This window comes from Mytilus trossulus, chromosome 5 (genome assembly GCF_036588685.1).
Source record: "Mytilus trossulus isolate FHL-02 chromosome 5, PNRI_Mtr1.1.1.hap1, whole genome shotgun sequence".
NCBI lineage: Eukaryota > Metazoa > Mollusca > Bivalvia > Mytilida > Mytilidae > Mytilus > Mytilus trossulus.
The window spans coordinates 36770902-36785951 of record NC_086377.1 but is presented as its reverse complement, the minus strand read 5'-3'; the positions used below and the strand labels follow the sequence as shown (position 1 = coordinate 36785951).

The window sequence follows — 15050 nt, the reverse complement described above, 5'->3', positions numbered from 1 at the left end:
CACCATAACGTTAGTATAAGTAAATAGAAATCTATGAAATTTAAACACAAGGTTTATGACCATAAAAGGAAGGTTGGTATTGATTTTGGGAGTTTTGGTCCCAACAGTTTAGGAATTAGGGGCCCAAAGGGTCCAAAATTAAACTTTGTTTGATTTCATCAAAATTGAATAATTGGGGTTCTTTGATATGCCGAATCTAACTGTGTATGTTGATTCTTAACTTTTGGTCATGTTTTCAAATTGGTCTACATTAAGGTCCAAAGGGTCAAAAATTAAACTTAGTTTGATTTTGACAAAAAATGAATCGGTTGGGTTCTTTGATATGTTGAATCTAAAAATGTACTTAGATTCTTGATTATTGGCCCAGTTTTCAAGTTGGTCCAAATCTGGGTCCAAAATTAAACTTTATTTGATTTCATCAAAAATTGAATAAATGGAGTTCTTTGATATGCCAAATCTAACTGTGTATGTAGATTCTTCATTTTTGGTCCCGTTTTCAAATTGGCCTACATTAAGGTCCAAAGGGTCCAAAATTAAACTAAGTTTGATTTTAACAAAAATTAAATTATTGGGCCTCTTTGATATGCTGAATCTAAACATGTACTTAGATTTTTGATTATGGGCCCAAATCAGGATCTAAAATTATTATATTAAGTATTGTGCAATAGCAAGTCTTTTCAATTGCACAGTATTGTGCAATGGCAAGAAATATCTAATTTCACAATATTGTGAAATAGCAATTTTGTTTTTAATTAGAGTTATCTTTCTTTGTCCAGAATAGTAAGCAAGAAATATCTTATTGCAAGATTTTTTTTTTAATTGGAGTTATCTTTCTTTGTCCAGAATCAACTTAAATCTTTGTTATATACAATATACAATGTATATTCACGTTTTACTACCAACTGATAAATTTAAATAATCTTTACCATTCAGTGATAACAAGCAGTTTTTTTACATCTTAATATTTTATGATGTATTTAAATGAGTAGTTATTGTTGCAAACTCCATTAGAATATTTTAATTGAGATTAGTTTTGGAATAAGGGAAAGGGGGATGTGATTAAAAAATTGGGTTCAATTTTTCTCATTTGAAATTTCATAAATAAAAAGAAAATGTCTTCAAACATTTTTTTTGAGAGGATTAATATTCAACAGCATAGTTAATTGCTCTAAGAGAAAACAAAAAAAATAAGTTCATTAGAACACATTCATTCTGTGTCAGAAACCTATGCTGTGTCAACTATTTAATCACAATCCAAATTTAGAGCTGAATCCAGCTTGAATGTTGTGTCCATACTTGCCCCAACCGTTCAGGGTTCAACCTCTGCGGTCGTATAAAGCTACGCCCTGCGGAGCATCTGGTTCGTTTCTGGTCTCTAAACTGAGGTTTGTCTCAAAAAAATGTTATGAAACTTACACACAATGCTTATTACCTCATAATACAAATCAAGTACAAATTTGGGTAGCTTCACTAATACAGTTCTTGAGTTGTGTCCCTTTCAGGTTAAATTTTTTGGTCAAGGTAGTTTTTGACGAAATTGAAGTCCAATCAAGTTAGTACACATGTTCACTATGATATGAATTTACTAACTGTAATGCTAACTTAGTGTTTTATCCTAATTGTTTTATCCTTATTTAAAGGTCAATTTAACATAGAAAATGATAGTGCATGCTTCAGGTTAAAGTTATTGGTGGAGGTAGTCATTGAGGAAGTTGAATTCCAATCAAGTTGAAACTAGTGTACATGTTCCTTATTGATATGGTCCTTCTAATTTTAATTTCAAACTAGAGTTTTGACCCCTTATTTTACGGTCAGCTGAACATAGAAAATGAAAGTGCGAGTGAGGCATCCGTGTCTTGTTTTATATAGATTAGATCAGGAACATACATATTGATGTTAGTTTTTATGTTCCCAGATTAGACCGTGGGTTTGGGTTATTTTACAGTGGTCATTTTAGGGCACTTTATATTTTGTTGTTCCATGTAAGCAAAGGCTAATCCTATGAATTAAAAGGTGGTACTTTTGACCAACAATTGTTAACTTTTTTTACATTGTGACTTGGATGGAGATAGAGATGTCCCATTGGCAATCTTCTTATTTATTCTTTATATGTATATGTTTACTACTTTAAACTGGCTATATTCTATCACGGTGCAAGCATGGCTTGATCATTAGAAACCAGTTGGAACTCAACTGTCCTGTTTCACCTGATGGTTAATGAAAGTTTTTAATTTATTATAGGATGGTGCTGTCTCACAACCAACATGTCGATTATTGATTTGTATAAAAGTAGTTTACGAATTAACGAAAACAAATTCCGTTAATAATGTTGTCAAATAGTTGATTTAGCCCGTTTGAACTAGTTTGGTCACACATGTTTTTGGTGGTTAAAACTTACATATATGATTCATTATAAATGTACACAACATTCAATTGACATGTTGATGATTTTTTGTTGTTTGTGTGCATGAAATATCTACCACAAGTTGAACTATCAATAACTGTATGAGAAAACGTTTGGAACGACAACAAATGGAAGTTCTTAACGACCTTGACTGGCTATACAGCCCTCGCACGGTCACACAATATTTATTAAGTGTTCTAGAAAAAAATATATGAAAAAGGGGGTAAAAGAAGAGGGACCAAAGATACCAAAGGGACAGTAAAACTAAATCTAAAACAAACTGACAACGCCATGGGTAACATGCTAATGGAGCTTTCTTTGTAAGTTACCACGATAAAGACCAGGGTTGTGTTCAATATCGTAGCAGCTATCAATATCTATGTAACAACTAGTCTATAGCTAGCCTACACGTTCAATAGTAACGATCTACGTAACACTACGTAGCCGCTACGATATTGAACGCAACCCTGGTAAAGTTTGTCGGTATATCGTTTATTGTCGTCCTGAATACAGATGTGATATTTGCCGCTTGTAGTTACTTTGTTCGACAACAATACATCAATATTCCAAGGATGTGTTTCCGTATAAAAAATTGCAATCATCATTCCGGAATGTGCATGATAGTTAGATACTAGTAATTAACGGATTTTGATTTGAAGCAAAAACTAAGTCGACGAAAATACTGATAGATATAAGAAGATGAGGAATGAATGCCAATAGGACAACTCTCCCTCTAAGTCAGATCACAATTTGAAAAGAAAAAACATTATCATAATAGGTCCAGCTATAGTCTTCAACACGGAGCCTTGGCTCACACCGAACAGTACTTAAGCTATAAAGGTCCCAAAAATATGACTAGTGTAAAACATTTCAAAAGGGGAAAACCAACGGTCTAATCTATATGAAAAATGAGAAACACTTATGAACTACATCAACAAACGACATGCAACTACTGAACATCAGATTCCTGACGTAGGACTTGTTCAAACAATGCAGCGTGTTTATACGTGGTACTAACCTTCACCCTTACCAGGAACAATAACTAGTGTTAGATCACAACACAGAAAGAACGACACAAGAAAATAACAATTAAAATTGATTAACTCAATCAAAACAACATAAACACACGAATATAGTCCCTATTGTAAACAGTGTATAACTTGCATGTTTTATTTAATACACTTTCCCAATTTATTTCTTGATATTAAATGCATGAAATATTAAGTAGGGGGATGTAAGTTACGTGTAAAAAAGAATTGGGTGCTGAATCTTTATGTTAAGTAGTGATTTGGTCCAGTTCTAAAAGGTCAAATTTTATCAGGGGTGAAGCTGTCAAACTTAATTTTACCCCCACCCCTTAATACAGAATTGTTCATATTTTGAGTTAGAGCTGTATCAGTTTCTATAATTTTGATATTATTTGTCTCACTGGTAGTAAACTACACTGTAAAAAATCTTTTTGAGAAAGAGCAGACCTGTGCGATTTTTTTAATTTAATTTATTGCCTAAAAGAAATGCGCTACGAAATAACTGTGTTCTCGGGCCACATACACTGAACGAATACATTTGATCTTTGTATAATATTTGCATGTCTCAGAAGTGATAAAAAACATTAGAAGATGTGGTTGGGGTGCTAATGAGACAACTCTCCATCCTAGTCACAATTTGTAAAAATGAAAACCATTATAGGTCAAAGTACGACTTTCAACATGGAGCCCTGGCTTATACTGAACAACAAGCTATAAAGGGCCTAGTGTAAAACCATTCAAACATGATTTGCACTGAAATTCATTCATAATAATAATATTATAATATCAATCTTAAATTGAGAACCAAGTTTAACATGAATGATCAGTCAACGTCAACAAACTTTTTAACACAAATTGTTTAATTGTATATCGTATACATAAATAAGTAGACAGTTCGAAAGTCACAATTAAATGAGAACTAGGACAAAAGGGACAGGTCTTAAAGTTACACTTTTAATTAAAAATTAGTTTTCCCAATTTTTGAATAAATATAAGCGAACATATTTATTCTGGAAGATACATAAGGCCATTATAATGGTCTACAGATTTAGAGAAAATTGTGCCAAATAATAGGCTAAAAAATAAAGAATATTGACAAAAAACACTTAAGGCTAAAAAAATAAAGTGTAGGCAATAATGAGGTGCGAAAATATAAAGAATAGAGAATATAAAGCACAAAGTGCAAATCTATTAAGAATAGAGCAAAATTACCCCCCATCCACCCCTTAAAAAAAATCCATGCAGACACTCATAGATCAATATATTTTAAGAAATTATTTTTTATTATTATCGCGGTAATACAGATTATATTTTTTTTATCTCACAAAGTAAATATTTCGTGGCAACACGAAGCCATTCTAGAGACAATCCGCTTTATCGTGATTGATTCGTTTTGACGGTGATCAAACTATTATTGTTGTAGAAGAAAGGTTTGGTTACGTAGTTATTTAGCATTATATCTATGTTAGTTCGAGGGATATAGGAATTAATATAAACAAAACTGAGACAATTATAATCTCAGAACGAAATAGTGTAGCTTTTTTTAACCAAAGAAAAAAATATCTTAAAACTTGAATTGTGACTTTTTTGTCCTTTGACTTTCTGTTCTACATTCGTAAAGAGATTGTTCTTCAGTTTTTATATTTATTTTGGAAAACTAATCTAAATGCTCGTTTGCTAATAAAAGAAATCGCATCACTTGCCAAAGAAAAATATCTTAAAATTTTAATTATGACTTTTTTGTCCTTTGACTTTCTGTTAAAGAAATTGTTATTGCTTATATTTATTTTGGAACCTAATCATAATGCACGTTTGCTAATAAAATAAAATCGCATCACTCTCAAGTTACATATGGTCTACCCTTGAGACAAGCAAGTTACCCATCTTGAAGAACATGACGTAATTTTACGCATGTCAAAATTTTACGACCCTAATTTCCATTGTAATAAATCTATCAATTTTATTATTTTAATTGTTTACCAATTTCAAATTATCTTGTCTTAATTTAGACTTATACAGCTTAAATACACTTATCATGTACTTGTAGCTCTTATACATATACATATTACCGTTGTCAATCATATATATAGTGTACGTGTATTATATAAAACTATAGCCGCGGGTAATAAAGACCGTATGCCATTGACAAATTTCTCCTCAGAGTTCCTCAACAAATTTGACAAATGTCCAAGCCTTTGGCTGTGTTTACATATTCCTTCCGACAAGTAAATTTTCAAAAGAGGAACAGCAAAAATAATCTTCTTGGAGTAATGATGGGACCTGTTTAAATTATTTAGCGCATTTGAATATCTTAAGGTAAGTTTTTTACACTTCTATACATAATATTGAAATTAAACAGACATAGTATTACGTTTGATGCACATGGACTATGTGCAATAAGTTGGGAAAGCAACATTTAAAAAACATAAAGAGGCTGACAACTTAAAGAAACTTTAACAAAAAACTTGTCAAAGGTAGGATTTTATTTTTTGTACTTTTTATTCAATTCAATACATGTATACACATACAAAGACATGTGATTGAAAGGTTTGGGGAAAACATCTTTTATTTACATGTTGGTATTGCACTTCAATATCTTCTAGGAATTTCTTGTATTTAAAGGTCGGTAATCTGTTTACTTTTGCCAGTCTGTAGTGTTATTAGTCTACTACTAGTGTATTCTAATGTTCAACCATGTTGTTGCACTGTCCTGTTTATAAAGGGGAACCAGGTGCTCTACAGGGCACAGCTTTATACGACCCCAGTGGTCGAACCATGAACAGTTTGGGCACATTTGGTCACAATATTCAAGCTTGATACTGTCTGAATTTGGAGTGTGATCAAAATTAATTCATGACATAATATAGGTTTTTGTCACAAAATTAATGTGGTCAAAGATTAAACAAATCTATATTGCACAATACTGTTCAATTGAAGGTTTCGTCTTGAAACTTTTCAAAATTCGAATTTATAAAAATTTTGAAAAAAAGGAATCCCTTAAAAAACGGTATACACCCCCCCCCCCCCCCCCCTAATTTTTGAAACACCCTTTGGAGCAATAACCCTTAAACTCAATCCCATGCTTTCCTTTGTAGTATTGAACCTTGTAGCACAATTTAAGAGATATCCTTTCACTTAAACACAAGTTATTGCCATGATTGTTTGAACACTAGAAACATGCTTCTTTTCAGTGGCCCATTTTTGGCACCTAATTCCTTCATATTTTGCGTCATTAACCCAAACCTTAATCCCAGCCTCCCCTTTGTTATATGGTACATTGTGGTACAAATTCAGAGAGATCCACTCAATAACACACAAGTTATTGTCTGGAAACTAGAAAATGCTTGTTTTGGCCCCTTTTTGGCCCTTGATTCCTACACTGTAGGCCCTTAAACTGCTAAAATGAACCCAACCCTTCTACTTGTGGTTTTTAACATTGCGGTATAATTGCAGAGGAATTGAAATCCTTGTAAACAAGATATTATCCTGAAACTAGATAAAATGCTTGTTTTGGGCCCCTACATGTAACCTTCCTTTTGAGGTATTGAACCTTCTGAAAAAAAATCATTAAATTTTATTATCCGTAAACCAATGTGTCTTCGGACGACGAAGACGACGACGACATCATACCATTATACGATCCCAAAATAACCGTTTGGGGTCGTATAAAAAGGGGGGAGAGTATTGCAGATAAGCACTCTCAAAGATGCTTAACATCATTTTCAAGATCAAGGCTTACAGTCCAGTGGTTGTCGTTATTAACTGAAATCCGTTCTTTTGGTTGTATTATGATTTTAAAATGGTTTCTAAAGAAAAAAAAACATAGAATACCACGTGCTGATAATTTTTACTAATAAATCTAAGGGCAATTTGTTTTGAACGTCATATCAGCTAGATGCACTGCGTTTATTACACTGCACATCATCTTACTAAACATATCTTAATCTATACAATAAAACAGAAAAATACTATTTTCACTGCGCTTATGACAGGTTAACTCTGAAATAGTACAGAAATTGTATTACAGATTTGAAAAGGGTAGCAACACATGTCCTGTATTATCACTACCAGTTGCAGATACGCCTGGGGGTTCAAGTTACGGTTATGAACCCCCTTTTTTTAAAGATCAATGCATGTGAATTGGGACATATAGTTTGACCCCCCTCCTTTATCCTGGATTGGATACCCCTTTTAAAAATGCCTGGATCTGCCCAAAAAAAAACGTGACCATGTTGCCTACTAGTGTACCTGTATTTGCTCCAAGTTTGTTACTCTTATTAGATATGGAAATGGGACATATATTCTTTAACGATAAAGTTAATTGATTGCTAGTTACATAACATCCAGTGGCCAATATGTCATGCATGCTCAAAGCGATTGGACGACTTAAGGGCAAGGATGTAAAGTATTGTTCAAAATAAGGAGATTTGGTATGATTGCCAGTGAGATTACTACTGTCAAAAAACAAAAACTTATTTTCTAAAAGAAAAAATGAAACGTGGAATGAACTATCCACCAAATGGATAGGACGCCGATTTAATAATTACAGCCGGTACACTGTGCGGCTTTCAACCATGAACAAGACTCCTAAAAACAAGCAATAATAAGGGTCAGACATGACAAATGTGGCATAAATGAGGCCTTGGTTTTCTTTTAGGGCTTTTTGTTTAATTGCTTGTTAACTTATACGATATGGGTTTGCTCATTGTTGAAGGCAGTACGGTAACTTTTTGTCTCTCTGGTGAAAAGTTGTCTCATTGCCAATCATACAACATCATCTTACTTTTATGTCAATATTTAAAGTTTATTTCCTATTTGAATTTTAGTTTAAAATTGATAAAAATATTCAAGTGAAACGTCCACGTACATTTGATAAACTAGTATACAAATTACAAGTAATAGCATTTGTAACTTCCTGTATAAGTTGTCATTATACAAGTAAAATTGACTTCAGACTATTTGATAACCTATACCTTTGATGTTTATTCTCTATACTTACATATTTCAAGTAGACGAGATGTAAAATTTATCGTCTAGGTTATTATACACATATATCATTATACATCATAACATTGCATCAGCGTATTGAACTTGCTTGTAAAGTGCTTTATTATGGTCTGTTCGGAAAACCTCACCTGCATGTCGAATGCTCAGTTGTATATAAAAAGAACGGATTTCATATATAAGGACACAAGTTACATGACAAAAGTCTCTGTGGTTATTTCACCAATACTTTACATCAAATTAGAGTGTTTTTTCTTCCTCTTTCTATAATCAACTGTGTACAACTTTTACTGTAGAATGTAATTTTTACATTATATTAGAGTTTATAATATGTACTGTAATTGACAGGGTTCAATGTGCCAAGCAATGATTGATTATATAATAAAATTTGTAAATATTTATTAAACAATGGTTATTACCGATTTCTAGAAATAGACATTCAATTTACTTTATAAAAAATAATTCCAAGAACTTTCTTTAACATGTATGTATTCAGTCGATTGTAATTTAAACAATTGAATTATGTCTTTTTGCCATGTGACTTCTTGAACCAAATATTTTGATAGTTCGTCTTAGTGTGCCAATATTGCAATAGAATAAATATACAAAACGTAAAAATTGCATGTTGGTGAAATACATAGTGATTAAAATATCAATACAGGAAAACCAAATCAGTTATTCAATACGATTGAAATCGTTCTAAATGAATGTTCTTCCGCATTTATAAATGTATATACAACATACATTTGCATGTTAATATTAACGCGCAGAAAGTGTTTATAAGTGACAAACGTGGGAACAACCATTAGTCTAAACTACATAACCTTTTTTTTCTAACAAACTGATAATTTTTGTCTATATAATTATAGATTAAACATATACATGCATGATATCAAAAAATTACATAATAAGATAATCTTGAGGTGAAGTAATACCATGAACAATTCAAGTTAAGGGGTGTCAATCGCATACATATTATCTTCAAGATTAAATTCACCAACATGTGAAATTGTCATGACGCTTGGAGTGTGGTTATTCAAATAGAAGGTTTTCAATGTTGAAAATCGAAATAGTAAATCTGAACACGAACCCTCATATAAAAATATTGCAAAACTTTAAAACCAGGATGCAAACATAATATATATACATGAGAAACGTATGTTATACATGAAAAAAGTCCTGAACATGTGAATTTAATATTAAATATATAGTAAAGCATATATAGATCATGTAGATAATTGACTAATGTGGACCTTATTTTTCGCAATTCCATGGAATGCTGTTTATATACAATGCTAGACACGATATCACCATTGGGATCTAAAAGTGTTTAAAGTTTCGAGTTTGGGTCAAGCTATAAAAATAAAAACGAACACAGTATAAAACAGTGAAAAATCATTGAAAAACGAAATCATATAACAAAATTAAATTTCAAAAGAAAGAAAGAAAGAAAAGCTTCAGAATTAAATCAAACTAAAAACAAATCAGCTCGTAACATCATTGACGCTCACGGAAACCAGAACTCTTATCGTATATATACACTATTGGAGATCATGCATATGGTAAAACAGTCATGTCACAATAGAAAAATGGCCAGTCCGTCGAATATTTTGAATACCTAATAAATGACATATATGTAACCATGTCGTGTTTTAAATAATTCAAATTGTTGCTGGGTTACGACACGGATGTCCAATTTCATATAAAATTTAATAAAATATTCAAAACGTACGACATGGTATAAACTTGAGGAATGTTTTTTTTTCGGGTAATTGAGATGGGTGATGAACGCTTCATACGTTTACCTCTATTTTGAATTGAAAATTCGTTTTGCAACAAACTCTGTTGCATTGTCATTTTCTGGCATGGCTATGGTTCTTAGTTATTGAACTTAATTAGTCAATTAGTCATTAGTATATATAATATCAGTTAGACTTTGAAATGAATTGTAAATGCATATAGTTGAATGGACTTAAATATGCTTATATCTATTATCTAGTATCTCTATTTTTTTTTTTACAGATGTTGTTGCTGATTTTATCTACATTGTTTCTCACAACAACATACCGTACCAATGCAGCTTCTGATGACGTCATTACATTTGATGTCAGATTGCTGGACGGAGGGGACTTAACTTATAGCTTCAACCGATCTGAATATGGTGACTGTATCTTTACATCTCAACACCAACAAGTCACGTGCATGGTAAAACGGAAGTACAAATCTGTAGTGGATCAATGGAAATACAATCCTTTACAGTTAAAGTACTTGTCCGTTAATTGTATGGAACAGACATATTATGCAAATAATCGCCATGCTTGTATATGTGTTAACGGAAGTGATGCTGCGAATCCTGGGAAATCTAAACAACATGATAATTTGCATTACTGCCATCTAACAACATTGCCTGAAGGTATGTTTGCGAAATTATCACAGCTTACACTTTTGGATTTGTCTAGTAATGCCATAAAGGAAGTACAAGAAGACACCTTTGCTGGATTATTTTCTCTGAAGTACCTGGACATCAGCCACAATCCTATTGGTTCCATTGCTGTCAAATTTCTTTGTGATTTGCATATGTTAGAAGTATTAAAACTGAAAAATATAAGTATGAGCAGCAAAACATTCCATAAACGAATTCTATACTGTTCTACGTCACTGAAACAACTAAAGTTTATCGACTTGAGTGACAACCATATCGAAAGCATTCCAAATCAGCTGTTTGATAGTATTCCAAATGTTCAAACACTTATTCTTCGTAACAACTGGATAAACTTTATTTCCGTAACTGCATTCTTTGGTGCAAGTAATCTTAAATATTTGGATTTATCTAAAAATCATCTTCCTGCAATTCAAAATTCGTTTTGTAAGTTTATGTATCAAGTCAGGTATATCAACATATCGTCCAATCGATTGACACATCTCGATATGGATGACATGTCTAATTGTGAAACAATGACCGTTTTTGATACGTCAATGAACATGATACATGAAATAAAAGGAACTTTATCACAACGATCAGATTTACAAGTGTTCAACGCTTCAGGAAACAGCATAAAGACAATAAGTGATAGATTTCTTCTCAATGCATCAAATATAAACGTCATTGATTTGTCTAACAACGATTTGCACCAGGTAACGGCGGAAAGCTTCAACAGCATGCCAAGACTGAAAGTTCTTAAACTGAATGGGAATAACTTCAATGACACTGCAGATTTTCTCCACATTTTTAACTACATTTGGAATCTAGAATCATTTAATATAAGTTCAAATGTTATTAAGAATATTGTCAATGGTACGTTTCAGCTTCTTAACAGTTTGCAGACTTTGGATATATCTAACAATAGCATTGCAAAAACGTTTTCCGATACATTCAAAGGGATGCAATCGCTAAAAGAATTATATCTAGATCATAATAACATCCGGGATATAAATAGAACATCTCTTCTGCCGTTGACGTCATTAGAGATTATCGATTTATCGCATAACATGATCGACAATATCATAGACAACGTTACGATGCCAGGAACCTTGACAAATGTGAATTTAGAAGAAAACATTTTAAGTAAATTTCCGAAATGTTTCAATAAAACGAACCTCAAAAGTCTAAATCTTAGAAGCAATATAATTGCTACAATGAAAGGAAATCGTACCAAGGATTTACAAAGTTTAGAAAGAATTGATCTCAGTTTTAATCAGCTTGACTCGTTCGATAATGCATCCTTTATAAATATGACGTCATTATCAGATTTGAATCTCTCTTTTAATATCATATCCGGATATTTATCTGCTGATGTTTTCCGTGGAACAGAGAATTTAACTATATTGAACCTTAAAAAGAATTATATCAGTAACATAGAAAAGTTCTTTTCCTTTCATTGGACGAAAACTATAACTCATCTTGATTTGTCATTCAACACCATTCAACAAATCAATTCTTTAATGTCACATGAGTCCAATAACCAATCGGATCACTTGTTACGGGAATTGAACTTGGAACATGGTTACATCCAGGATATTTCCCAGGATGCTTTTCTAGGATTTTTGAATTTACGTCAAGTGAATTTAAGAAATAACATGCTTAGAACAATTCAACCATTTAACATTGCGTATAAGACAGAATTTTTGTTACAAAACAATCCTCTACAATGTAATTGTAACATGAGTTGGTTGTCGGACAGTTATGTCATAGTCGGCGAACATAAAGTGTCAACTTTTGATTACGAGGTTGGCACGTGCGTTGTTCAACCAAAAAATATAGAACTTTCGGTTAGAAAGGTACTGAAAAACGAGTTCAGGTGTAAAGTAGTTAATGACTGCGATCGAATGTGTGAATGTTTTTCGGATAACTCCAAAACAAGTGAGATTGATTACATAGATTGCAACGGTTTGATTGGCTACATGCCTGAAATATTGTCACGTGACGCCAGAGTCATTTATTTGGATGGCAATAGAATACCTATTTTGAAATTGCCAGAACACTATGGTCCTGATTTCCTTACAACAGAATTATATCTAAACAAGAGTCAGATCGGGTTCATAGAAGACATTTTCTTTTCTGGTTTTGATAAATTGGAAACTTTGGATTTGAGTAAAAATAAGATACCGACACTTCCAACAGCCATTTTTAACAATTTGTTGAATCTAAAAAATCTTTATTTGTCAGACAATAACATACAAACTGTTTCTCCGTTGTGGTTTAATGGACTTTCTCTTCAGATACTAAATTTAAACGGCAACAAGATACACCATGTGAGTCAAACATTTTTGTCCAAAATAGACGGAATGCACAGTCTGCGGTACCTACAATTACAGAACAACCCGTGGCAATGCGATTGCAAAAATAGAAATTTCAGGATATGGCTGAAAACTTCCGGAAAAGTTGTCCGACATCGGTATGATATCGATTGTTATGGCGATTCCAAACCATTGTTATCAGTTCACTTGTCCGAGTTTGTTTGTAAAGTAGAAGAAAGCCATACAAAGAGACGTGGTATCATAACAGCTGTGATTATTGCATTGATTTGTCTTGTCGTGGTTATGTCAGCAGCAATATACTACAGAAGAGATTTGATAGCTGTGCTATATGTGAAGCTAGGCATTGGTTGCTTACGACATAAATACGAACTTAACAAACCATACGATGCATATCTCATCTATGACACAAATGACGCAAAGTGTTCTGATTGGATAAATAAATCTTTATTAATATTCCTCGAAAAACGAAGAAATCCTTATAACATTGTAACAACAGACAGAAGTAAACTGTCCTCAAGTGTCGCAAACATTGAAAATACACAACTTCAAGAAAGCAAGAGTTGCATATTTATCATAAACAATACTGTTATGTCTAACTCTTGGTGCGTAGAAAACTTCCATAGAGCCTGGAACTATGCAAGAAAAAATCCAAAGTTCAAACTAATAATAATTGTGTTCGGTGATATAGAATTAAATATGTTAGAACAAGAAATGAGAGTAATGCTGTCTCAGGGACAATATATAACAGCCCGATCAAAATCGGTTTGGGAAAGACTGATTTATGAACTACCCAATCCAGAGACAGGCTTCCGTTCTGTGCGAGGCGAAGATGACGTTTCAGAAAATGACGTCATTATCTATAGTGCGTCCAGTAATATTTTAGACGAGTATGGTAGTGTATCAATGCCGTCGCACAAGTTTATGTAAATCATCGTGATTTTTAATTGTATGTACATGTATGTTTTATATTGTGTTAATGAATGATTAAAATATGTTAAATAACATTTTCATCTATGAGAAACGAGAAATTGTGCTATGACAGTGGAAACTGTTGCCGTATTCACATGGGCAACATCGTTAATTGCACGTTTTAATATCTATTAGATATTTTTCAAATTAGAATTGAGCTCCCTAAAGCATGCTGACCTTGGTTTGTCTTTGTTGCTTCGATTTATCCCATTTTGTCAAAGTTGTTTAGCTCTGCACACAAACACGTCCCGTGATCAAACTTGACAAGGGGGACCCAGAAACACTGTGTTGTGTATCCAAATGGTCCATCAAAAAGTAAAATCACAAAACTGCTGAACTCAGAGGAAAATTCAAAAAGGAAAGTCAAGGCTAATATAATCAAATGGCATTATCAAAAGCTCAAACACATCGAACGATGGTAGTACTACTGGTATTTTCTTATGTAGAAATGGTGGTTTAAACCAGGTGTTTCAGAAACCTCTCACATGCATGTATGACAGTCACATCTATTTTCATATTATTGACAAGGATGTGTGAACAAAACAAACAGACATAAATGTTATAGGTAAAGTTATACAAAATAGGGGTACAGCAGTCAGCATTGCGTTATAATTTTAATCACTATACAAACAAACAAATATGAAGCACAATATGGCTAATAGACCAAGCATATTAGCCAAAACTAAAGACACGAATACACAAATTTTCCTAAGTCAATAACACAATGACGGAATGTATTAGTACAGAGCCACGTCATATAGTTATCAAAGAAACATAAAAAAAAAAAAACATATATAGACAAAGCACATTAGCAAAAATGAAAGACAAGCATACACATTTTTTCTACAATAGCACAATAATGGGATGTATTCAAAAAAACACCAATA

The 15050-nt window shown here is 32.6% G+C and overlaps 1 protein-coding gene across 1 annotated transcript; it reads left to right on the top strand.

Moving 5' to 3' along the window:
- The first annotated feature begins 5485 nt into the window (after window positions 1–5485).
- LOC134718814 (toll-like receptor 6) lies at window positions 5486–14198 on the top strand. Its single transcript, XM_063581551.1, has 2 exons — window positions 5486–5748; window positions 10459–14198. Exon 2 carries the CDS (start codon window positions 10459–10461, stop codon window positions 14119–14121), a length of 3663 nt encoding a protein of 1220 aa, XP_063437621.1. The 5' UTR covers window positions 5486–5748; the 3' UTR covers window positions 14122–14198.
- Window positions 14199–15050: the final 852 nt, after the last annotated feature.